The sequence below is a fragment of the Astatotilapia calliptera genome, chromosome 16, assembly GCF_964374335.1.
Source record: "Astatotilapia calliptera chromosome 16, fAstCal68.1, whole genome shotgun sequence".
Classification (NCBI taxonomy): Eukaryota; Metazoa; Chordata; class Actinopteri; order Cichliformes; family Cichlidae; genus Astatotilapia; species Astatotilapia calliptera.
The window spans coordinates 6,138,519-6,165,609 of NC_137437.1; the positions used below are offsets into that span (position 1 = coordinate 6,138,519).

At 39.5% G+C, this 27,091-nt stretch overlaps 2 protein-coding genes across 6 annotated transcripts; both read right to left on the reverse strand.

Annotated features, from left to right (window-relative positions):
• Positions 1–466: 466 nt before the first annotated feature.
• LOC113007725 (kelch-like protein 9) lies at positions 467–11,910 on the reverse strand. Its single transcript, XM_080290444.1, has 11 exons — positions 11,831–11,910; positions 10,892–10,945; positions 9,606–9,736; positions 8,366–8,550; positions 8,143–8,275; positions 6,700–6,896; positions 6,372–6,447; positions 5,630–6,187; positions 5,238–5,417; positions 4,897–5,010; positions 467–1,776 (listed from the first exon to the last, which is right to left on the reverse strand). The coding sequence occupies exons 2-11, from the start codon at positions 10,894–10,896 to the stop codon at positions 1,277–1,279; spliced, it is 2,079 nt and encodes a 692-aa protein (XP_080146570.1). The 5' UTR covers positions 10,897–10,945; positions 11,831–11,910; the 3' UTR covers positions 467–1,276.
• A 571-nt stretch (positions 11,911–12,481) lies between these two features.
• On the reverse strand, positions 12,482–26,020 carry hao2 (hydroxyacid oxidase 2 (long chain)). Of its 5 annotated transcripts, none has more exons than XM_026144621.2 (9): positions 25,898–26,020; positions 24,202–24,255; positions 17,739–17,891; positions 16,388–16,539; positions 14,727–15,010; positions 14,103–14,321; positions 13,597–13,755; positions 13,393–13,462; positions 12,482–12,935 (listed from the first exon to the last, which is right to left on the reverse strand). In XM_026144621.2, the coding sequence occupies exons 2-9, from the start codon at positions 24,246–24,248 to the stop codon at positions 12,880–12,882; spliced, it is 1,140 nt and encodes a 379-aa protein (XP_026000406.1). In that variant the 5' UTR covers positions 24,249–24,255; positions 25,898–26,020; the 3' UTR covers positions 12,482–12,879. The 5 variants fall into 5 exon arrangements, with proteins under 5 accessions (XP_026000406.1, XP_080146573.1, XP_026000409.1 ...); XM_080290447.1 differs by lacking the exon at positions 25,898–26,020 and adding an exon at positions 24,357–24,469; XM_026144624.2 differs by lacking the exons at positions 24,202–24,255; positions 25,898–26,020 and adding an exon at positions 23,220–23,359.
• Between the last annotated feature and the right edge of the window lie 1,071 nt (positions 26,021–27,091).

The following is a 27,091-nucleotide window of genomic DNA, read 5'->3' on the forward strand; positions in this document are numbered from 1 at the left end:
TAGCTGACAATGACACTGTTTCTGGCATCATATCCTATTACACATAGGCTAATTGTGTATTCCGATGTAGAAGCTTTGTTTTTTACACTAAGTTTTCAACAGTTTAATAAAATTAGGTCAGTATACTGAAAACGAGTGCTAACAGTGAAGTGCAGCGCTAGCACTCGCTTAGAGCAACTTTGGCTGACTTTTTAAACACACAAAAAGAAACCGCAACAGTTCATCCACGCACACTCCTGCACTGCATGTTAGTGTTTCTATTTGGAAGACCTTGGCAAAGCAGCCGATAAGATAGCTGTGTGCTGAGGAGGTGAAGGATAAAGTCTCAAGGGCAGTTTCATCGTCATTTGCTGACATCAAACACCAAAGAGTGAATGTGTGTGAGCTTCTTTGTATCTATGGAACAACAGTCTGATGTGTTAATGGCTGAGAGGACTTTGCGTACAGCGAATAATGCGATTCTGTGTTGCAGCATGAAATTTAATTGAAAGCATTAACAGACATCTTTGCTCATTACATTGTGTTTAAAAGCAGAAACAAACCTCGTGAAAGCATGACTGTCTGTGGATACAGGCTTGATTAATAGGAAGTTCCACACCCAAAATGTTGTCTTTGACGCTACAGTCTAGCTGAAATCTTATGACTCTGTGCCATAAAAACTTCTTTATTTTCCAATGTTTGCCCAAAACCCTGTGGTGTTTTAATCACCTAATCCATGCGTCATCATGACACAAATGATTCAGCTAATTCCTTTCGGTTTAGAGATGGAATAAAATAAATAGATCAAAAAAGCCTACAGAATTACAAACTATACAAAAATAGCATTTGAAATAATGTCGATTTTCTCTCTTAATTCAATTTTTCAGTGTAATTTATATGAAAAGATGATTTTGCCTCTAATTCTGACTTGCTGCCTTCAGTGTCCAGTGAATCAATGTCCAGTCAAACTGATCAGGATGGTGGGTTTGAGCTTTCGTTTAGGCATTATGTACATTATGCATATTCATTACATAATCAACAGATTAGCTGGGGTGCCACATAGCTGGCAGTAAATGAAAGGACAGGAAATGATACTAACAAGAGCACAGTGTTTGTAAGTACGAGTAAAGTCTTCAATGCTAATGTAAGCTAGCCTGCTTTGCTTGCACATGCAACTTGTGTTTGCAACCCACACTACTTCCTGTTTTGCCTTCTTTTCGCCACAGCGTGCAGGTAAATTTCATCATGTCAGTTGTGGTCTCACAGCAGCAACAGCCGGAAACCCCCTCGTCTGTGGCTATGAGCTCTTAGCTGTGGGAAGTGGGCAATCTTGTATCTGAGCCTCATCTACTGACCCCTCTGGCAGATGAACTGTCATTGTGCAGGCACGGATCCCCCCCAGAGGCTCCAGCACGTTGAACACCCTGTCCCACACGTCCTTGTCTGGATCATATCGCTGCACGATGTCGACCATGCATCTGCTGTTCCAGGAATATCCTCCCACCACATAGATCTGTCCATTGAACACAGTCACACCTACGTCGCTCTGGCCCCGAGGCATTGGTGACACCACCGTCCACTGGTCTGTGTCAGGGCTGTAGTATTCGCAGCCCAGCACGTCGTCATAGTCGCTGCAGCCTCGGAAATGATTTCCGCCCATGACATAGAGTCTGTCTTCCACAGTGCACATGCAGTGCAGGCCACGGAGCTCCGTCATGTCTGCCCGTCGACTCCACGTGTCAGCGACCGGGTCGTAACACCAAAGCTCCTTCTGGAAGGTGTCACGGGTGATGCCGCCTGTTTGGCACAAGAACAGGATTGGTATACAGATATTTAATTCAAGTAAAAGCATAAATACCACTGCTTCAAAATACTCCAAATAAAAATCCTACTTATTCATTGTCCAGTAAAATGTTCTTTTTGACTGATATGATGTGACTCTAGATATTATTTGTACTAATACAAGTTGGTACAGTCATGCTAAAAAATCTTTTCTGCAGAACTCTATGAAATCCTGTGGAAAAAGTACCTAAACCTCATGATTTAACAGCATTTAGAACCATCTTTAGTTTAGCCTAATTGTTTTCTGTAAGCCTATCAGTCTCTGATAACATTTAGAGACAACATTTGCTTCAGTTCATTGAGGTTTGTCTGTATTTGTTAACATAGTCTGGACTTTGACAGAGCCAGTGCAAAACCTTGATTCTTCTCCTTTTTAGCCATTCTGCTGTAGATTTGCAGGGTGCTTGGGATCATTTTCTTGTTAAATGACCCAACGTGGTGCAAGCTTTAGCTGCGAATAGACTGCCTCACATTTGACTCTAGAATACTCTGATATACAGAGGAGGTCATGGTCTAGTTAGTGCAAGTTGCCCAGAGCATGCTATTTATTTATTTATTTTGTTATATGTATGAAAAGTAAATATTAAAAATCCATGTTTGCCTTAATTTTCAAATGAATGTTGTAAGCTATAATATGTCGTATAATATTGCACTGTGAAATTTAGTAAGGTTAAAGAATAATATAAATACTAGAGTAAACTGCAAGAATTATTATGCTTTATTGAAGTACTGAGGTAAGGTGACCTTGTTACTTTCTATCTCTAATAAATAAACTAAAATGTGTTTAATCAAAAAGAATACAGAGTTAGTGAAACAGCAGATGTTGTTTATAAGATCGATATGTACGTGAACGTCTGCAGGAGAGTATGAGATAATGGACACACTGCTTCCTGTGGCCGAACATTAAAAACAGATGTGAGTAACGTCCTTCCTTTCACACCATGAATGCGATGCCAGTGTTCTTTCTTTGATCTTTTGCTTATTATTTATAATAGGTGTTTGTCATCCAGAGCAGTGGCTGTTTTGTCATTAGGTGAAGGTTTGTCTTGTTTATTTTAGAGTTCAAATGATCCATTAGTCAGAAAATTAACACTTGCCCTCTTGAAAAGGAAAAATAACCCTAGATCCTTGTACACCTAACGACTAATTCAATAATTGAGAAATCAGGTTATTTTAATTACAACAAGCGAACAACTGAACTACAGTGAACAGTGAAAGTCTGTGTTTTAAGAAATGGTGAATGCTTTGTTTAGCGTTTACAAGTTTAATACTTCGGTAACCTTTTGTTGAAGCAGTGGTTTGTAATCGTACACCAAATTACATGCATTACCACTGTGGGCTTCTTGATGACATGCATACTGTCTAACTCAAAGAACCTCAGGTAGAAAGAGAATGGATGTGTGGATGTCCAAGTAAAGTATGCGCTGTTGTCTTCAAACTGCTATAATGCAGATATATGTTGTAACTTCAGACTGTGGGTTTGAACTTTGTTGCAAAGCGATGTGGTCCCCTTCAACTACAGGTTTCCTGATTCACGAGTGAAACCCGTCTTTCTGCTCTCAACTCTAAAAGCTGTTTTCCTGTCCAAGGTTGCTAAGAAACAGGCCTGAGAACTGTGTGAGAGCCGCTCATGAGACTGTGCATCTCAACAGGAAGTGGTTTCAAATAGGTCAGCCGTGAAGCATTATCTAATGCATTTTGTCAGGGTGGGTTTTCTTGTTCTCTCCAGACAGCCCTTTTAAAACTTTGACAAAACATCTCGACGAGCAAAAAATAAAAAATATATTAAAACGAACCAATTCAAAGCGCATGGTTCAAACACAAATTTGACCTGTTATTGATAACTCTCAGTAAAAAAGGGAGAAGTCAAGTATCATTGTTATACAACTGTAGACAGTCACTCTATAAACCTTTCTTGCTAACTGTTTCATTTGCAACCTCTTGCCTAAGTGTCAGTTCCTCATTTTTTCTTTAACGACAACAGGAATCTTCCTCTAACTCTGACCATGGCACTGATCGCTCTCTCTTATAGAAAATCTATAATTGAAATGAAACTGAAACAACAGTTCTCGAAATGGTTATGTGGTCATTTGTCATTTGCATTGCAAACATAATGACAAATAGACTCCATTCAGTGGTATTTAACACTCTTCTGTGCAGCACAGTGTTTAACCTTTTGAAATCTGCTTTGAATGGTTACATTTTACTATTTAGTTTGCTAGCATGCTCCCATATATCTACATTTTAACGACAAAAGTGAACTAAACAATAACATTTATGATGTAAAAAGTCAGTCAGATGTTGAAATCGTGCAAATTGAGAAAATTAAACATTCACAAGAGCTGAAAATGTAACAGGATGAGAAAAAATGCTTTCACTCACCCAATTTGTAGATATGAAGATAATTTGAATCAAATAATAATAATAGGTGAATACAGTTAAATAATAAATTAAGTTTTGCAAACCTTTTCACTAGCTGGGATTCTGAAAAGATGGTGAAATATTAAATATATGTAAATAGTTTTGGCATTTTCCTGTTAAAATACACAAAGCTTACCTTTACGCTATAAGTACTAGCGAATCTTGCTGTAAGACATAAGCTTTAATTGGCAGGAGAGTGCTGTTAGTACCAAGTTTTGACTAAAAGTCAGATTGGGGATTGTGTTTTTCTCAACAGGTGAAGTGAACACACCTGTATTTGAAGCTCCTTTAAGATTTTAAATTAGATTTAAGACAGATTTCATAAGCTTTGCTTCTGCTACAGTAGAAATCCTCCAGCGTGACCACTTGGGCTTTCATAATTTTACAAAATTATAAATCAATTAAATAAGTTCATTTTTAGTGAATTGGTTGTGTTTCTAAACTATTTATGTATAACTTTAACTGTATTTACTTTAGATTTTAATGCAGGACTTATCACTAATTGTGGACTTATCGTGTCATATTAAAGGTGTAAATACAGCCTATTTCTCATGTTTAAAAAAAAAAGGTGGAAAAATCTGTAAATGCTAGTAATTACTTTATAATCTTATACTGCAGGATTTGTTTTAACAGGGTTAATTGTTGCTGTCTTACCTGAAATGTACATGAGGCCTTCATGGACTGTTCCAGCATGTCCATAGTGGGGCTCCACCATACTGTTCACAAAGGTCCACTCATTTTTCTTCAGATTGTAGCACTCCACCGTATCTGAGCAAAATCACAGAGGGATGTTTATGCAATTTATTCAGCAAATACCTTTTTAAATGGCAGTAAATAATCCTAATAGGGAGAGCTATAACAGATCAGTGATAGCAGCAGTGTCCATAAACATCTTTTGAACAATTCAAACGTTACTTTTTAGTAGAAAAAGAACTGAATGGTAAAAAGGAAGCGGTTACTAGCTTACACTGAAAAAGAAATTTATTACAGCTCACCAATTTCTCCTGAGGCGTTCCTTCCTCCCACTGCAAACAGCTTCCCATTCAGGGCACTGAGATGGAAGAAAGTCCTCTTGTCATTGAGTGACGCAATCTGTAACCACTTGTCAAATCGTGGATCGTAGCGGTAGGCGCTGTCTATGGCTGTCTTGCCCTTTGTGTCGTAAGTACTCTGACCTGAGAAGTCGAAAAGATTCAGTGTTACCTTGGTGATTGCAACAAAAGGCCAATTACAACCTGTTCATATCAGTGTAGATAATTTATTCATGCTTAGTTTTGATGATGCTTGAACTAAAAACGCTGGCTTATACAAAATTAAATACTCATATTAGATGAACACATGGCTTAAATTGGCTGTTTGTATGTTTATGTGTGTACTCTGCTCTGACCTCCAACAATGAAGAGAAAGCCGCCTAGAAGAGCCACACCATGCTGATAGCGTGGCACCTCCATGGGCTTCAGGGCCCTCCAATGGCCGGTTTTCTCGTCGTACAGCCTTAACTCCCGGCTCACCACCAGCTGTTGTCGCATTACACCACCCAGGACCAGAATATGAGTTGCGTCTGACCTTATCTGTGTCCTCTCTGTTTGCAGGGCTGGCTGCATGTAAGGCATCATCTGGTAGTTACTGGCCTCCAGCAAGAGGTTCACACAGGCTGTCTCAGAGCGCATCAGAGAGTCGCTTTCTTCTTCATCATCCTGAGAGATCTGAATCAGCTCACTGGGGCTCATCAGTGGGAAGCGAATATGCCGCATCAAGGCATAAACAGAAGTTCGGCGTTTGGCAGACTCGTGGTCCAGCCATCCTCTTGCAATATGATAGAGCTCCAGTTCCGAGAAACCTTTCAGCGAATTGCTGGCAAGAGCGTTGGCCATGCTGGTCTCCGAGAGGTCAAGGTAGCGGCCACACTCCACTAACTCTGAGAGGTTCTGACTCACAAACTCACCTGTTGTGATACAGATAATCAACAATCAATGAAAATTACCAAGTTTATTAGAGTTTTAGATATAGTTTTCTATTTAACAATGAGGGGCCACATACAATAAGGATGATATAAGGATAGATATGACTGGAAACATTTAATAACCATTAAATAATAACCACTGATAATCAAAGATCATATCACTTACCGATATTCTGCTGAACGTCCTCTAGAAGCAAGTCTGTGGCTATGCGCTCAACTTCCACACAGTTATCAATAGTGATCTGCAATGAACAACACAGAAAATAGAGTCATCAAACAGATAGAGTTAATAGTCTTTGCTCTATACTGCATTGTCATTCATTGCCATGGCTCCCTTCCAATGTCATATTATGTTCTGATCCTGAGTGCATGTGAAGGACAAAGAAGCAATCAGAGGGATTTGGCAGCTCATTAGCTAGGCCTCCAGTGTACTTGAATATAATTAGCAGAATCCTGAACGAATGTGACCTTAAACTGAAAGAAGAAGTGCTCACCTCACTGCTCAGAAGCTGATTGCAAAACCGCAGGACTGGCATGACCTGCAAGAAGTTTGCGGCCTCCAGTGTGTCCTGAAGATTGCCCATGTCGAGGCTCACTTTGGATGTGTAAATGAAGTCTATAATGTTCTTTAAGCCCAACTTAGTGACCCCATGCAGCTTGATCTCTCTCATCTCCTGCTCCCTCATGCCTCCTGAACAAGAATAAGCAAGGATCAAAAAGAGACAGAAAGCATGTATTTGCATTGCTTTAGAAGATTTGCCTTGTGTAGGCATGATGCACAGTCAGCAAGATGCAAAGATGTAACAACGCACAACATGAAGTTTATGCAAATAGGAAGGACAGGGACTAGAAAGAGAGAGCATATTTCTCCTGTTTTGGCTTCCCTTCATTGGCTTCCTGTTAAATCCAGAATTGAATTCAAAATCCTGCTCCTCACATACAAGGTCTTAAATAATCAGGCCCCATCTTATCTTAATGACCTTGTAGTACCATATCACCCTATTAGAGAACTTTGCTCTCGCTCTGCAGGCCTACTTGTTGTTCCTAGAGTATTTAAAAGTAGAATGGGAGGCAGATCCTTCAGTTTTCAGGCCCCTCTTCTGTGGAACCAGCTTCCAGTTTGGATTCAGGAGACAGACACTATCTCTACTTTTAAGATTAGGCTTCAAACTTTCCTTTTTGCTAAAGCATATAGTTAGGGCTGGACCAGGTGACCCTGAATCCTCCCTTAGTTATGCTGCAATAGATGTAGGCTGCCGGGGGATTCCCATGATGCATTGAGTTTTTCCTTTCCAGTCACCTTTCTCACTCACTATGTATTAACAGACCTCTCTGCATTGAATCATATCTGTTATTAACCTCTGTCTCTCTTCCACAGCATGTCTTTTATCCTGTCTTCCTTCTCTCACCCCAACCGGTTGCAGCAGATGGCCCCGCCCCTCCCTGAGCCTGGTTCTGCCGGAGGTTTCTTCCTGTTAAAAGGGAGTTTTTCCTTCCCACTGTCGCCAAAGTGCTTGCTCATAGGGGGTCATATGATTGTTGGGTTTTTCTCTGTATCTATGAAGCGCCTTGAGGTGACTTTTGTTGTGATTTGGCGCTATATAAATAAAATTGAATTGAATTGAATTGAAATTGTTAATTATGTATTCAGATGTAAATATCTTTTGTGAAAATCTCACCTCAAAGGAAGCTGTGAGCAAAGAGGAGCCAGAATCTCTAAACAGACTTCCTTTTGGGGGTTTTAAGATGCTTGCTAATGTTTATCTATCTAAAGAGTAAGTCTGAGTTAAGCAAACAGAAAACCTTTTCTGTCTGCTGCACTGCGTTACAAACATACGTACTTCCTTCCTACAAAACTGCACTTGTATGATGACTACAATGTCACTGTTACCTTTCTTTCTCAATGCAGTGCCTCAACGATAGAAAGGAAAACAAACCTGTGAACATCGCTTTAAAGTAGTCGCTGGATGAAGCCATGATGACTCTGTGGACGGGAAACTTTTCCTTGCTATCTCCAGGAACTAAGACAACATCACAGAGCGTCTCGTCTCCCCGAAAACTATCAAAGCCCTTTGGGGAAAATAATTCGATGGGTTAGTTGTTAAAATGAACCCTCAAAATAATTTAATAACAAACAGCTGTTCAGACAGTAATAAAGACCTTTAGCACATCCTCTCCATGTTCAGTGCTACTGAACACCTTGGACAGGGGCCGGGGAGGAAGCTTGGGCTTTGTTGATTTGTCAGGGCGTTTAGGTGGTATTTCCATGGGTGGTGGGAGAACAAAAACTGGTGCTGGAGCTGGAGCAGGAGGCACAATAAGTGCTGGTGGAGCTGGTCTGTCATCTATGGAGGGGAAACACAAATTTCACTGAATTTGAGAGGTGAGAGAAGCCAATACTCCTGCTGATGCTGCAGGTACACTGAGCTACAGCTAAGAACAAATAATGGATTTCTGCTGCAGTGGAAACATGAAAGATTTAGCATCAAAATCTAATCCAAAAAGCCAAAGTAAGCACATATTAAGCAGAAATCTTACTGTAAAAGGTAAGATTTAACATTATTAAACACAAAATGTTGACTTGTTTTTTTTTTTTTGCCTGTCCCGTTTGGCTCTTTTGCCATCAGAATTATTGTCTAAAGGCAAAGAAAGATGCCCAACGGATTTACTTTACCAAATTGACCATCCCAGCCTTGCCATAATGGTCCATTTGATTCACCTTTTATTGTTTATTTTATTTTCACTTGCTGAATACGGGACAGACTTGACTGGGGGAAAGAAGGGGAGAAAGAAAGAGGGAAAGAGAAACAGCTGAGAAGAGGGACGGGGGAGAAGGGCAAAAAACAAAAACCAACAGAACGGGCAGAAAAAAAAAGAGAAAAAAAAATGCATGTATCAATCACCTGGATCACCTGTTGAGAAAGAAAAAAGAAAACAAGCAGAAGAGAACGAGTAATAGAATAAACAACATCACAATGATATATGGGAATATGACAGTAAATACTAAATATTAAACATTATTGTGCAGCACATAAGATCAACAGAACACAGTGTGCTTTGAGGTAGGAGCCAAAAAGGGTGTAGTTTGTGGGTGTGATCACCCGTGTGTACACCTGTGAGCATGGACGCGCTTGTTTTTTTTAAAAGGTTCCTTCATGTAATGATCTGCTAGAGGGTGTGGGGGGGCCACAGCCCCGTCCTCCAGGGCATGAAGCAGGTATGGAGGAGATCAAAACTCCAGACATCCAGAGGCCCCCAGAACACAAGAGACCAAGGAAGACCAACAGAGGGGCAGCCGCGCCACTGTCCCAGAAAGAGCTGAGGAGAGTCCCAGATGAGGGCTCACTCAGCAGCAACAAAATGTTGACATTGATAGTTCTGTGTCACCATGGACACTCACCTTGTTGAACAGGAGGAGGAGGAGGTCTTTCTGGCTGAGCCGGGTGTCTCTGATCCCTGGATTGATTCCTGCTGCCTAGACGAGACAGTCTGCGGCTCAGCCTACCTGCCCCGCTGTCGTCTCCATTCGCCCTGCACAGGAAGGATTCACAGTAAAAGAACAGGTCTGTCATTAGCTGTCATTTTACAAAGTGATGTTTACGAAGTGACAAACAATGTTGCAGAATTATGGATATGGTTTTATAAATTTATTATGTGCACTAGTGCAAACAAGGTCACAAATTAAACATCTGGTGAGTTTACTTTAGGTTTCAGCTACACTGTTTTTAATTGGTAGGAATATTCATTGTGTTTTGGCTCTCAGCACTTCCTCTTAGAAGCGTGTAAAAATGCTGCTTTCTTCAGCGGACCCTCTCTACTGCTCAAAGCATCTCAGATCTGAAACATTTGATTAATGATGCTTTTTTCTTGGGAGAAGGCCTAATTTGCAAAAGTCCCTTATCTGTTTTGTAGTGCGTGTCCTGTGGCCTGAAAAAGAGGAAGCAGTGGACTTTTTTTTAAAAAGTGCACTATGTCTCCTCTTAAAACGGTTTCCTGCTGTGGGTCTTACACTCAGGTGAAAAGGCATCTACATGTTTGTTCCATCGACAATAGGAAGACGTGGCCTCACATATAGAATAAAATCCAAATCTACGACACATCAACAATCTACAGAGCACCGCTCAAAAACATGTTCCCGTGTTTTCGAAGTGCAACTATAGACAAGCAGATCCTAACTTGGTTACTAATTACACGTGTGATGAGATGCAATATGTTACAAGTTATGAGTAATCTTTCGGTGAAAGTGCACAATGAGAGACTTCTCAGAGCACACTCATCTTTTAAACTCAACCTCCACTCTGCAGCTTTGTGATTGCAACGCTCTCAGCTGTTGACAAAATCTGTCTTCATACAGATATAAACATGAAAACACCTGCAGATGAGCTCAAAACTGCTTTTTCGGGTGGGTGTTCCTGCTGCAGCAGGTGTCTCCACAACCACATTTTCCCATAAGAGACACACACAGACACACACAGACACACACACACACTGAGTGAAAACGTCAGCCTCGTTGTTGTGGCTGGTAAAAACGTCTCTAAAGAATTTTCTTCTGCTCCTTCTTCTAAAACCTTCACCTAAAAAAATATCCTCAACTCATTTCTATTGTATGTTTCACAAAAGTGTTGAATATTGATTAACCAGATGAGAAATGATGAGATCTAATGTAATGATGAAAACCTTCCTTACCCCATGTCATTGGCCTCTTGGGGTTGAGGACTGTTGTTTCGCTGATGAGACTTCCTACATGAAGAAATAAAAAAAAGTAACAATGTATTGGTGTTGCATAAATGTATCTGCGGACCACAAAGCACCTTTTTGCGGTGTCTACTTTACTACAGTAAATTCTTTCTAGCTTAGGTCCGCATGCAATGCTTTTCTAAGTTAGGCAAAGATTTGTACTTGTGTGAGTATGGATTCGACACAGAAATAACACTTCTCTGTTAGGCTGTTTTGTTGGTCTCGCATGATAATTTAGTCAGATTTGCTTCCATGTTTCCTATTGCAGCATTCTTGTTTTTTCACAGCATATTTGATGTGGCCTCACATGATGGCAGACAACACAACCTTCACTGAACTTCACTTCAAATGTTCTCGTCATCATTCCCATCACAGCTCTCGCATTTCCTCGTGAAGAAAACCTCAAATGTGCATGCTGAAACTGACGTACAGTCTGTGAAAAATTCTGTAATATTTGATCTTGTTATGCACAAAACCCAACCCAACTTCACAGCTACTGTTCAGCAATCTGAAAATATGATTAGCATGCTTGTTAGCAGATAAGCAGATAAGATCAGCTGTGTGACAAACGCTTTGGTTTTGCTTTTTGAAAGGTTGATATTGTTGCGTTCGACCTTTATTGACCTCGTACATAAAGCTCATTGTCAACGATTGTGCGCACACCTGCAGTTTACCTCAACTCTTAATAATAATGATAATAATGAGAAGACTTTAATACCCATAATATCTAGGTAACTGGTTATAAATAAGTGAAACGCTACACTTCTGTAGCATCCTTGTACAGCTGAAATATGCACACGACTTGGTGGCACTTTGCTGTGTGCTGTGCAGCTGCCTCACCTGCACTTTTGTAAAAGTACAAAAAAGGGACATTTGTGGGTGACCTACCTGGAAGAAGAAAGCTTCCTCAGCAGACTTGACCCGAGCCCTCCCTCCAGCCTGGCAGTTGATCCAAAACAAACTCTAAAAAGAAAGACTGAGCAGAAAATGTCTGCTCCACTGTGCCAGCTGGTTGAAGAGTTGAAGCGTCTGAGTGAGCTTCACCGTTTTAGCTTAACCAAGACCTCAGTTACTTCCTGTGCTACTTCTCTTTCTCACTTTAGGTTTCTTTCCGCATTTTGATGCTCTCCACCCGACAGTGTCACACTTCAGATCATGTCAGCGAAATAAGAAAAGTTATTTCAGAAGCTGCTTTTGCTTTTAGGTTTTTAATGAATCATGTTGACACACACAGGGCCTTTAGTGACCTTGTGTGCTTGCATGATTTTGCAAATGGAGTAACTGCACTGTTCAAATTTTAAAGTCTATAGTTAAAAGATGAATGGAAGCCAAAAATATGCAACATACTGAACAAGACATAACGCAGTGACAACAGACAACATGAACTTTTCAACTTAGAACTTCTCTGGTTCTGATGAGAACCTGACCTGCAGCTAATCCACTTATTAGAAGTTCAAACATTAATTTTCATATAGATCAGATCAGATACTACACTTCAGTTATCACATGAAATTAATAAATCCAGGAAAGAGCAACAGATATTTGCCACATGCTAGAGTTTATTCAGCCATAAGAAATGGCAGCATTTCAAACCACAGTGTACAGAGTGCACTCATGTTGATTCGTTACAGCAGAATAGAAAAAAAAAGCTTTCATGGCAAGTGCCTCCATCCTTTCCTCCCTTCACGATCTAAAACAGCTTGATAAACCTTGAACTGACTCCCAGCTTTCTAAAACACTCACTCACTCATGTAGTCTGGCATGAATATATATCAGAAGTCCCACAATTTATTCCTGATGATGGTTGTTTTCATGTACTGCGTGAGGTAAACTTGTTTCTGTTTATTTTTTTGTTATAATGAATTCTCAGGCTCTTTGTTTAAGTCTCAGTCTGGTTTAGTGGGATAATTGTCCCCAGTGCTGCCCTCTGCTGGCGGTCACAGCTTGGAAAACTGAATGAGGTTCCTGTTGATTTCAGCTACATTCCTGCAACCTGGATCAATAAACATATATGGTAAATGGTAAATGTATGGGTGGATGACTGTATTTGTATAGCGCCTTTACTAGTCCCCCCTAGGGACCCCAAAGCGCTTTACACACCCAGTCATCCACCCATTCACACACACATTCACACACTGGTGGAGGCAGCTACAGTTGTAGCCACAGCTGCCCTGGGGCAGACTGACAGAAGCGAGGCTGCCATATTGCGCCATCGGCCCTTCTGGCCAACACCAGTAGGCGGTAGGTGAAGCGTCTTGCCCAAGGACGCAACGACCGAGACTGTCCGAGCCGGGGCTCGAACCGGCAACCTTCCAATTACAAGGCGAACTCCACACTCTTGAGCCACGATCGATAAAACAGTAATAAAAATAATGCTGAAATGTTCCCTAAAGCCTGTTTATATATTAGCATGATTACAGCCATGTCCTTCAAGTTTGCATCAGACTCACCTGATAGAGCCATAGACAGACGGAACTCATCGTTTAGGATTTGCAGTACGTCCCTCACTCCTTCTTCTCCCTAAAAGATCACACAGGGCATATTTAAATTAAAAGCAAATTGAATTCTGTAATCTCAAATGCGTACTTGGTGTTAACTAAATAATTACTACAATCAATGAAAACAAACACCTCAATGTGCTGTCATAATCGTACCTTGTATGCGAGGCCCCACACTGCTGGACGGCCAATGAAAACACACTTGGCTCCCAAGGCCAGCGCTTTCAGTACATCACTTCCTGTTCTGATTCCTCCGTCAACATAGACCTCAATTCTGCCTTGTACAGTGTCCACAATCTCTGGCAGCGCATCAATCTGTTATAACAGAGACAGAGATAACCTTACTGCACCATTGAACACTCAGATATGTATCTGAGTAAGCTACTATAGGTCAATGAGCGAACAAACAAAAAGAAAAAACGTGCTGAAATTAGATTATAGCAACCCCGTACTTTCTGCAGCTCGGGTTATTGCTATGAAATTTTACTGCTGTGAAGCGGTAACATAATTTGAAAAATGCTGTGAAATAGACTGAAAATCTGTTTTGTGAAGAGGTAAACAAAAAGACTAATAATCCCAGACTTTCACTGGTTATCTATCGTACATTTTATGAATATGATCTTGAATAAAAGAATGTAGCAATGAATGTGGTCAGCGAGTACCGAGGCTGGGCCTCCGTCCAGCTGTCTCCCCCCGTGGTTTGACACGATGATGCCCTGAACACCATGTTCCACGGCCAGCTCAGCATCCTCCTTGGTCAGGATACCCTTGATAATGATAGGTAGGCGTGTGATGGACTGTAGCCAGTAGACGTCCTTCCAGCTGATTGAGGGGTCCAGGGTGTTCGCTGGTATCCCATACTCCTCTGGGCCTGCTGTCTCCTGCTTACAGTGCATGTTTGTGATTGTACAACTCTTCTTAAGTGTTCACTTTGGTTTATAAATGTGCTGTTTTTACTGAAAATGCAATAATGGGACAACTCTGACACTGCTGGTGCATTTAAGTAACATTAGAGTTTGGATATCTTGTACATTTAAGTTGAAGTCCACCTTCCTGATGGACAAATACTGTACTCCAGACTGTAAGGTAATAGATTCTTAGAAATTAGCATTGAAATTACTGCCAAGGGGCAACGATTGCATCTGTGCCATTTATGACGGTATAAAATCAACATCAAAAACACAGTTGAATATGAGTAGTCTTTGTCTTAGCTCATTTTGTGTTCTTAGAAAAGTACTTGCATGTTTTGGAGCACAATGAATATAGAGAAAACTGTTGGCTGTTACCTGAAATACTCCATCAAAGTTCTTTACTTTGAGATGTGGTGGAAGTTTGAACTGGTTGCGAATGTCATTGCGGCGCTTTCCAGTATAGGGGACGTCGACAGTGAGGACCAATGCCTTGTACCCGAGCGCCTCTACGCGGTGCACCATTTGTTCCGACAGCTTCCTGTCTCGGTACACATACAGCTGGAACCAGCGGTAACCGTTGGGTGCTGCCGCCACGATCTCCTCCACTGAACATGTGGAATATGTGCTGGTGATGTAGCAGGTGTTGAGCGCCTCGGTGGCTGTGAGATGAAGGCTGGGGTGTTACTATGACTCCCGCATTTAAATTTCCAACTTTACAGCAAAAGCATACTTACAGCCTCATGTAAAAAGTGTTTTTGGTGTCCACAGCAGATGTGGGTGAGATTCTCAATAACACACATCTCAAGGCTTAGGGTTATGAAATATTAGGCTTGAAGCCTCCTAGAGTGTTTTCAGTGTTTAGTGTGTTTAATTCAAACACTGGTTCATTTTCCCCCTTAGTGTGTTTCCCTTGTGCAGGTGTCAACACGGTAATCATACTCAGGTGTGGACCAAAACAACTCCAACAACCACACCAAGAGCTTTTCGAGGAGTTTGTCTCAGTCGGGCTCCAAACGAACTCCAGAGTGATTAGTTTACGGTGTGAACGAGTGCCAACCAAAGTTCAACTCTGATCCAACTACCAGAAGTACATTACAAGTTTGAGCTAAACACCTTTCACTAGCCATGTATGCTTTGCATGCTGGAATGTATCAGGGTACCATAGATGCCAGCTAGCAGTGAAATTAATGTAATTTCTCCACAGTCTCCAAAAGTCCATAACATGGCACTTTTTCTCTTGCATTCACTTTTGTTGCTCTTGCCCCAGACACATTTGGCCTATAAGCTCAGTGAATGTTCTCACTTTGTGTATAATGATGCTTTTTAGTTCGCTTGGAGTTCACTTCAATTTTTCTCTGTGTAACAATCTAACCATGGGAAAAAGCTACAAATTTACAAATTGAAACTGATTCAGACCACAGGAAACAAACTACAGGTGTAAAAACACCCTTAAAAACACGGCCGACCGTGGCTCAGGGGGTTGGGAAGCGTATCTGTAACCGGAAGGTCGCCGGTTCGATCCCCGGGCTCTCTGTCCTGGTCGTTGTGTCCTTGGGCAAGACACTTTACCCTACCGCCTACTGGTGTTGGCCAGAGGGGCCAATGGTGCAATATGGCAGCCTCGCTTCTGTCAGTCTGCCCCAGGGCAGCTGTGGCTACAACTGTAGCTGCCTCCACCAGTGTGTGAATGTGAGAATGAATGAATAGTGGCATTGTAAAGCGCTTTGGGTGCCTTGAAAAGCGCTATATAAATCCAATCCATTTAAACAGTTAAGCTGCCAATGAAATTCTCTGACAAAAAACGGCTTGTCCCAAGGCTCACGCCATCTGCACTCCAGCTTCAGTCAATTAAATTCTACCATTTTATTAGCTGCTACTAAGCACTAATTAGCAAGGATTTAACTCTGTGTGAAACACTCTTATACTTTAAAATAATCTAGTGAGTAAAAAAAGCACACAGACAAACAGAAAGACTGATTCATATAGATATGAAAACCATTCACCGACCCACATAATCTTGACACAAAAGTCCTTACCCCGAGCTGTGGCTACCTCTCCTTCATGCCAGGCCAGGCAGTGAAAGGCAGTAGGTGCGATACCGACAGGAAAGCTGATTTCTGTCCCCTGCACAGTGGTCCGTGTGTCGCTCACTGACACGTCCCGCAGGATACGAGGCCTCAGACGGATCCTGAGCGTGAAGCACAGTCGAACATGTAACTAATAAGATCACATGGTACGAGAAAATCTTTGTATATTTTACTGTATTGTGTATACTCATTCAGCAGAAGCTTCACTTTAAAAACAATGTGTCTCAGGGTCAAAACCCTGTCATGATAACACATCAGTAAGGAAGCAACTGGACTTCTTTAAGTTTCCTGAAGATGTTTAAACGCTCATCCGAGAAGCTTCTTCAGTTCTAAGACCAAATGGTGGACGGTCCCAGGTATTTAAAGCTCTAGTGGGAGTTGTCCCTAAGACGGCTGCTGACCCACTACTGATCATGTGCCTCATTACATGAGGAAAGGAGTGAAAAATGACACAAACCCTTTTTTACGCCTTGGCTCATGTGACGAGTCTAGCTTAGCTGCTTTTCTTTCCAAGCTCCTTGGATTATTACGACCTGGATGACTTAGAACCTACACAGACACTTTCCTAATGAAGTTATATTCCTCTGAATGTGAAGAGGACTTGGGGATTCTGTTTTCCCCAAAGCTATTACTGGTGATATATTAAGGAAACAATCCAATGTGATCATTTCTCAAAGGGACAAAAGTTATCTGCAAAATGGTAACAGACTCGTGGCAAAAACATACACTGTGACTTTACAAAATAGGCACTTTATCAGTCTTCATGGAGACATTAGAAAAGCTGAGAGGAATGCAGAAGGAGACACGGGAGAAAACATCCTCCCCAAAATTCTTTATCCCAGCAGTAGTGCAACTTTCCAAACTGTTCACCACAGGAAGTTAGAGGAACGGTGCAGCGTCAACACTGAGTAAAACCCAAACAGCCTGTTACTGATTATTTGGTATCACAGCAACAAAAACTGTACTACAGAAATCAGTTACAGCCATCCAAAGTCCACAGAAACAGGCCGTGCACTCACATGATCTTTGGCTCGGTACTGAAAATGTTTTTCAGTTGTGTTTGCTCCTATTCTATTCATAATGTAGAGATTATTTCTTTAGTGTGTTGAAGCTGCACCACTGCAGTGCTGCCTGCATGTCTGTGGTCACAATGAAGGTCAAAAAATGTTTCTCCTTTGTGCTGCCTTTAGATAGACGGTCTGACAAACATTGTAAAAAAAAAAATCACCATGGAAACACGTGCATTATGCTTGTGCAATAACCTTGAATGTCTGGATCAACTTTATTTTGCTCACTGTACCTTTTGTAAGCCAGCAGATTGTCGTCCCTGGTGCAGCATTCATCTGCTCCAGCTGCATAATAATCCCAGGTGGCCTTTGAGAGATGCTCCTTAGCATACTCCTCAAAGTCTGTCAGGCATACCATCTGCATCTCTCCACAACAAACTCCCTCTCTGTGTAGGAGCAGAATTTTTCAGATTTCAGTGTAATCTTGGCAACAAAGCAGCAGAAAATACAATCAAGCATTGATATGTGTACTCTTAGATCTGTGCATATCATTTTAAATGAAAGCATTTCAACATGCTATATAGCCAGTGACTGACTGAAAATAAAGATTTCTAGTGTTCTACTGCTGGTCAATGCCAAGCACTGCTGACTTCATCACAGCTTAATCTTATCTGTTCACTCAACCGGCTAAACAGAATTGTCTGCATTGCATGCGAGATAAACAGCCCCAGTCACTCTGCATGTGTAAAGTTACAGCTTCAAGACTTACCACAAGCTACTGATATTCCAACAACAAAATTCCCCTACTCTAAAAGGACACAGCCTCTGTGAAGCACTAACTATTGCGACATCGCTGCTCAAACTGAAATGCCCCTCCTATCAGTGAATGCAGTGCAATCGATGACCCGCCAGTTAAAGTTCCGCACATCTGAGTAAGAAACATAAACTGGTTTAGTTTTCCTTTTTCCTCTACTTTGCGTCCAAGTTCTTGTTTTCCTACCTTTGCTTTTGTCTCAATCAAAATCAAACTTTCATTGCGGCATTATGAGAGCCGCTGACAGTGTAAGCGACCAGCAGGTGACCCCTGGCCTTATTGTGTTTACACAAGCTGGAAATGTGCTGATGATGACTGCGACTATAGTGAGGACGAGAGGCATCTGACAGTGTCGTGTGGTCCAGATGGAACATACAGCATATGGGCATACATATTTACTCACTGTTTACCCAGGATCCTACATGCTAACATATATACAACAGGGGCTTTTGTCAGGTGGGAGCTCCTGTTTTGTTACATGTTCTTAACAGTCAGCATAAAATTATGAGGGTATGCTCAACATACTTATGCTGAAAAAAAGTTTAGGTGCGCCTGTCCATCTGCTTGTTGATGAAAATGTCTTTAATCAGTCAATCACAAAGCAGCAACCCGTTTAGACATGTAGACATGAGATGACCTGCTCAACCTGAGCGTCAGAATGGAGAAGAAAGGTGATTTTAAACATGGCAGGCTTGTTAGTGCTACATGGGTTGGTGTGAGTATTTCAGAGACTGCTGATCTACTGGGACTTTCCAGCACCACCATCTCTTATTTTTACAGGGCTAAAAAAAAAAATAAAAAAATCCTGCAAGCAGCAGTTCTCTGGAAGAAAATGCCTTGTTGATACCACTGGTGTCAAGCCAGCCTCCAATTCGAGACTTGCAGTCAAGCCAGCCTCCAGTTGATTTTACGTTCCCTGTGTTTTCAAAGTATTACGGGAATGGATGTGGAAACCAGATTTCAAAATAAAAGCCAACTTCGAGTGAATTAACAGATATGTTAAGAACATAATAACATATAATTTAGGCTTCTTTTTTTTTTAGAAACTCTAATGTTAGATCTACATGACACAGCCTTGTACCCTAATTGTGCCCTGTCAAGGCCATCTTATTTTGGATTTCAAAGTAAAAGCCCTGTGAATCTTCATTTTTGAACTACTCTTTCAATGAATTCATAATGCTCTTAAAAGCAAAAGTCGTATTTCCAAATACTATTTGAACTTTGTATCAACACTTTCCAACCGCAGTCTTTTTCACAGTAATACCATATCAAATAAATTCTTTCTGATTTTGCTTTTCATAGTAATGGCCCTTTGAAATTGCCGATATTTGACTTAATCTTCTAACGATTCAAAATGCTCTAAAATGGAAAATTCCTGTTTCCACAGGGTAATTCCACCTTAGATCAACAGTATACAACCCCACAGTGATACCATATCAATATCAAGTCATTCTGATTTTGCTTTCAAAAATAAAAGCCCTTTCAAATTGTCCATAATTGACCTAACTTTCAGTGATTTCAAAATGCTCTAAAATGGAAAATTCTTGTTTCCACAGGGTAATTCCACTTTAGATCAACAGTATACAACCCCACAGTGACACCATATAGATATCAAGTCATTCTGATTTTGCTTTCAAAAATAAAAGCCTTTTCAAATTGTCCATAATTGACCTAACTTTCAGTGATTTCAAAATGCTCTTAAATAGAATTTTGCTGTTTCCACAGGGTAATTCCACTTTAGGTCAACAGTATACAACCTCACGATGTTACCATATCAATTTCAAGTAATTCTGATTATGCCTTCCAAAATAATGGCCTGTTGAAAATGCCCATAATTTACCTAACTTTCAGTGATTTCGGAATGCTCTAAAAAAGGAAATTTTCTGTTTCCACAGAATAATTTCACTTTAAATCAACAGTATACAACCTCACGATGTTACCATGTCAATTTCAAGTCAGTCTGATTTTGCTTTTCAAAATAAAAGCTTTTTCAATTTGCCCATATATGACTTACTCTTGGAGCGAATTCAAAATGCTCTAAGATGGAAAATTGCTGTTTCCACAGCATAATTCCACTTTAGATCAATAGTATCCAACCCCACAGTGATACCATATCAATATCAAATCAGTCTGATGTTGCCTTCCAAAATAAAAGACTTTTCAAATTGCCGATATACGACCTACTCTTTTAAAGAATTCAGAACGCTCTAAAAATGAAACTTGCTCTTTCCACAGGATGAATCCATGTTAGATCAAAAGTGTACATCCACACCATGGTACTACTTCAATTTCAAGTCATTCTGATTTTGCCTTCCAAAATAATGGCCTGTTGAAAATGCCAATAACTTACCTAACTTTCAGTGATTTCGGAATGCTCTAAAAAGGAAATTTTCTGTTTCCACAGAATAATTTCACTTTAAATCAACAGTATACAACCCCACAGAGATACGATGTTAAGATCAAGTCACTCTGATTTTGCCTTCCAAAATAAAAGTATTTTCAAATTGCCCATAGACGACCTACTCGTTTAACGATTTCAAAATGCTCTTAAATTGAAAGATGCTGTTTCCACAGGATAATTCCACTTTAGATCAACAGTATCCAACCCGACAGTAAAACCATGTAAATTTTATGTTGGTCTGATTTCGCCTTTCAAATTAATGGCCCGTCGAATTTGTCCATATGTGATATACTCTTTCAATTATTTCAGAATGTTTTAAAAATGAAAATTGCTGTTTCAACACATATTGTGTTTTCATTTTGAAAAGCAAAATCAGACTCAATTGATTATGACAGAATTGAATCATAAAGATGATGTAAAAGGAAGCTGAAATTGCCACTAGGTTGTAATTGATAGTACGTTTATATTTTAAGTCTGTGGAAAGATGTCATGGTTGGTTTGCAAGCTGTTTTGTAATTTCTTTATTTAGAATGACATCTTTCCACAGACTTAAAATATAAACGTACTATCAATTACAACCTAGTGGCAATTTCAGCTTCCTTTTACATCATCTTTATGATTCAATTCTGTCATAATCAATTGAGTCTGATTTTGCTTTTCAAAATGAAAACACAATATGTGTTGAAACAGCAATTTTCATTTTTAAAACATTCTGAAATAATTGAAAGAGTATATCACATATGGACAAATTCGACGGGCCATTAATTTGAAAGGCGAAATCAGACCAACATGAAATTTACATGGTTTTACTGTCGGGTTGGATACTGTTGATCTAAAGTGGAATTATCCTGTGGAAACTGAAATCTTCCTTTTTAGAGCATTCTGAAATCACTGAAAGTTAGGTAAATTATGGGCATTTTCAACAGGCCATTATTTTGGAAGGCATAATCAGAATGACTTGATATTGATATGGTATCACTGTGGGGCTGTATACTGTTGATCTAAGGTGGAATTACCCTGTGGAAACAGGAATTTTCCATTTTAGAGCATTTTGAGATTGTTCCAGGATCAAGTCAGATATGGGCATTTTGAAAATGCTTTTATTTTTGAAAGCAAAATCAGAATGACTTGATATTGATGTGGTAACATCGTGAGGTTGTATACTGTTGACCTAAAGTGAAATTATCCTGTGGAAACAGCAATTTTCACTTTTAGAGCATTTTGAAATCTTTAAAAGAGTAGGTCGTATCTTGGCAATTTGAAAAGTCTTTTATTTTGGAAGGCAAAATCAGAATGACTTGATATTAATATGGTATCACTGTGGGGCTGTATACTGTTGATCTGGAGTAGAATTATCCTGTGGAAACACGAAATTTCCATTTTAGAGCATTTTGAAATCACTGAAAGTTAGGTCAATTATGGACAATTTAAAAAGTCTTTTATTTTGGAAGGCATAATCAGAATGACTTGATATTGATATGGTAACATCGTGAGGTTGTATACTGTTGAACTAAAGTGAAATTATCCTGTGGAAACAGCAAAATTCTGTTTAAGAACATTTTGAAATCGTCAAAAAAGTAGGCCGTATATGCTCAATTTGAAAGGGCATTTATTTTGGAAGGCATAATCAGAATGACTTGATATTGATATGGTATCACTGTGGGGCTGTATACTGTTGATCTAAGGTGGAATTACCCTGTGGAAACAGGAAATTTCCATTTTAGAGCATTTTGAATCGTTAGAAGATTAAGTCAAATATTGGCAATTTCAAAGGGCCATTACTATGAAAAGCAAAATCAGAAAGAATTTATTTGATATGGTATTACTGTGAAAAAGACTGCGGTTGGAAAGTGTTGATACAAAGTTCAAATAGTATTTGGAAATACGACTTTTGCTTTTAAGAGCATTATGAATTCATTGAAAGAGTAGTTCAAAAATGAAGATTCACAGGGCTTTTACTTTGAAATCCAAAATAAGATGGCCTTGACAGGGCACAATTAGGGTACAAGGCTGTATCATGTAGATGTAACATTAGAGTTTCTAAAAAAAAAAAAAAAAGCCTAAATTATATGTTATTATGTTCTTAACATATCTGTTAATTCACTCGAAGTTGGCTTTTATTTTGAAATCCGGTTTCCACATCCATTCCCGTAATACTTTGAATACACAGGGAACGTAAAATCAACTGGAGGCTGGCTTGACTGCAAGTCTCGAATTGGAGGCTGGCTTGACACAAGTTTGATACCAGAGGTCAGAGGTGAATAACCAGAATCTTTTGTCCTGACAGGAATACAATTCTAACTCAAATAACTACCCATTACAACTAAGATATCTAGAAGAGCAGCTGTGAATACATGGATTCATCTTGGAATATTTTCTTAGAACACTTTGGGCACCTTAGTACCAATTGAGCATTGATTAAATGCCTCGGCCTATCTGTTAATAACCACGTCTGTCCATTTATGACCACAGCATAGACCCTTTGAGTCTTCACGCTACAGGCTTAAATTTAGCCAATATGAAGGCTAAGCTGTAATTGTGACATGAACATGGGCCTACCAGGTACAGGTGCCCGTTTCCCCTTTCTCGGTGTGCTGATACAAGCACGTTAGCAGGTGGGACAGTTGAGAAAGAAGTGCTGAATGACGTTGTTAGCTCTTAGCGTTAAACCCGAACCAACCTGTGACTCATCTCAAAATCTTTGGCCGTGCCTATTGAATTTTAGGCTCCCGTAAAAAACATTTTTAGATACTTTAAAATATTTTTTTAATAATTAAAGTGTGTTTGACTGTTTTAATTGGGTCTAAAGTACAAATTAAAAACCAAAGACACTTCTCTGTATGTTTATATTTGTCTTGAAGTCTGTCTTGTACAAACAGAATCCCCCCACACACTATTTGTTTTTGGTTCGTTCCAGCTGGAGATGCGTTACTAATGAACTTAAGTGTAAGTAAAAGTTAATTAAGTAAATAAATAAACAAATGTCATTCTCAACTCACGCTACGAAATATGTTTTTATCTTAATAAATGTATAAAATAGAAAGAATTTCTCTGTTTAAAGTGACAGCAACGAAAAAAAAGGTCTGACGAAACAGGACGACAAGCTAGCTGATAAACTGTTATAAGAAAAGCAACAAAATGTTTTGAAAATGAACTCATTAGCTCTTTTATCCATGACAGTAATTAACACTGTATCTAAATTTTAGATATAGAAAACCTGCATGCTCTGTCTTTATTAACTTATTAACGTGACCATAAAAATTTAATCAATGTTAAAACGGTTTTCTTATGTTACGTTTTATGAAAACACCATGGAGTTGTAAAACTGCTAAGAAAGCTTTGATGACATTTAAGACCATTTAACTATCCAAAGCTTGAACAAAGCTGGAATCCAGAGGCTGTTTGCTGGATGGCCGACTTGTGCAGAAAACTAATGTGTTTACAATCCCTGCTAACTTGACAAAAACTTTCTGGCAGTGCAGTCAATGAATCGGGAGACAGAAAGCATAAAACGGATGTTAAATTTGTATCAATTACTCACCGATTACAATTGTTCATTCTCTTAGCAGAGCTTCTTTCCTGACACATTCATAACCTGTAAACAGACCACAACCAAAATGTGAGCACAACATGATTATTGGCAATACTGTTACTACAACTACTACTGCTACCGTTACTGCCAATTATGTGACCCACATTGCTTTTAGTTCCACAGCACTAACACTCGTACTATGCCAGTGCTTTTAATACTGCTTCTTTTGCAGCTCTTTCCTACACATAATACTGCTACGATTACAGCTAATAGTACTGATACTTTTTCTGACTTCTGCTCATGTACTGGGTTAAATATGTACACTTGGGTTTTAAGGGGTATTTATTATTTTCTTCTTTTTTTTTTGGGTTGTATGGAAGCCCCAAACGCAATTTCATTGTTCTTGACAATGACAATAAATAAATAAATACTAAATACTAAATACTACTAGCACTTCAAATCCATACATATAAAATAACAACACTGCAGAAATTAATACTGTTAGTAGTTCTGTTATTTTGTACACCATTTCTTTTTCTTTTTATATCAATTAAAACAATTGATGTGTACTAGTTAAGGAGTTCACCTAAACAGTTAATTTAACTGTTATTTCGTCTGTTGGGAAATAACACTTTCTGACATCCGCTGTCAGAAAAAAGGTGCATTAAAAAGTATTATTGCTGTGTCTGCTATATAGTAACTATGCTGCTATACTTACGTCTACTAGCATTTGAGATATAAAAGCTGTGCCTACTATTTTTTAAAGAATTGGTTGTTTTAGATTTTTCACCAAAGTGAAGACAAAGTTTGTGAATTTAAATCATATCCAGAGATAAGGCGGCATTTGTTTTTAGTTAATCCACTGTGTTAAGTATTATTTAATAGTAACCTACAAAAACCTTTTAGAACAGAAAACCTTTCAGAATAGCTTTCAGCTATGAACACTTGAGGGCAGTCTAATACTGAATGAAGGTCCTTTCTTAAAGCTCCAGTCAACATCTGCAAACCAGATAAAGAGCTTGTATTTAATGTCTGTCATCCGTGAACACTATACATCTAAGACTACAGCACAACACAGAATAAACCTTGTTCAACCCTGCGCTCAGAGGTCTGTTAAACGTGAATGTATTAATATCCCAGTTTTTATGTATTATTTAAACCTTTTAATAAAAATACTTGAATTTGCTCAGTTAGATTTTTCTTATCTCCTTTTTTAAAAAAATGTTTACTAAAAATGTGTAAAACACAAAAATAACCTGCTTTTACTGCACTGTTTATTTTACAGCTCGGCAGGACTGAGATATTATGTTTATTTTTAGGTTCAGTTTTTTAAGTGTGGCTGAATGTGTGTGATGAATGTGAGCCTCTGTCCTGTGTAGACTGTGAAAGGTGTCAGTTATTTAGCTCCATTGAATGGCAGCTGTGAGCACATTGTCCAAGTAGATTTCTAGAATACCTGGTGTTTGGTTTTCAATGTAAGATACAAAGCAATTTGAAGGTTTAATGAGCTACTGTTATACAGTAGGTTGGTGTATGGTACACTGGCTTAAGTAATGCTGCTCACCAAGAAGTCAACAGAAACTGACACTTTGCTGTTTTTAATTTATTTGGCGGCTAAATCCTGAGATCCTACATTTAGATGAATCCAATAACGGGAAGGCAGTGTAAGTAGATAGTTGCTGAAGTGGATAATTCAGTGTCTTACCTTAACCTGTGCTCTTTGGCAGGCCTACAGTAGGTGTTGGTTCCCTTCTCATGTGGCAAGGTCGTGTCAAAGGGCAGTGCAGCCCCCGAATCCTACCTCCCCCACCACAAGCTCTCTCACAGTGTGAGGCTCCGCCCACAGTGGGTCAACAACAGCTAAGCCACTTGTCAGCACTCTTTTTGCTGGTCTTTCTTTGTGCCAAAAACCACCAAAAGCTTGGTCAGGTCAATTCTATTGATCCATCACTCATAAATATACCAAACTCACAATATCGATTAGTGTTTGACATGCAGAAATACTTAGAACACTTGGAGCAACAAACACCTCCTGTTCTTGTTTTTTTATTTAAACTGTGGCAAATAAGTCTCAGCAAGTTTTCAAGTTTAACAGTTCATTAACACAGAAACACGGGGAGGCTGTGGGCACATCAGAAGAATATGACTGGTTGTACAATGAGACAGAATCTCTTTATACTTGTATGAAAGCTTCCTTCTATCTTTGAAAAATCCCCAGAATCACTGCTGCATGAAAATCCCCTTAACTGTCTATGCCAGGGGTGTCAAACTCAAATACACAGTGGGCCAAAATTCAAAACTGGAACAAAGTCACGGGCTAACATTAATATTCATTGAAAAAAAATCTTCCTCCAGATATAAGAATGAATCTTTTCTTATGGACTCAAATAAGTTTTGCTGGAAAACTGAATATGGAACAAGCAAAGCTTAATACTAAACAACAAAACGTTGTTAATTTGGCCCGCGGGCCAGAGTTTGACACCTATGGTCTATGCCATGTAGCCATCCTGTCTCCTCAGCAAAGGCACGACTATTCTCAGACATCCCTCCCTTATTATTTTTGATTTTTATTTGAAGCTTATTTCATCCTCCTTGATGCCCTCCCAACTTTCCTACTTTTCTCTCTCACATGTGCTCTTTAACCCTCCTTCCTATCTTCATATCTCCTTCCTTTCGTTTTTCCTCCCGATAAACACTCCTTCCTTTTCTTTTGCCTTTCTTTATGCTTCACTCTTTAAAGCATTTCCTCTTTCCTTCTATTCCTCCAGTTTCCCCTTTCTTGCTTATTTTCTCCTCTTGAAAACCATTCCTTCTTGTGTTTTGAATATTTTGTGAGAGTCAACAATTATGTGACTGTGTGTGTGTGTGTGTGTGTGTGTGTGCGCCTCTGAAAAGCTCT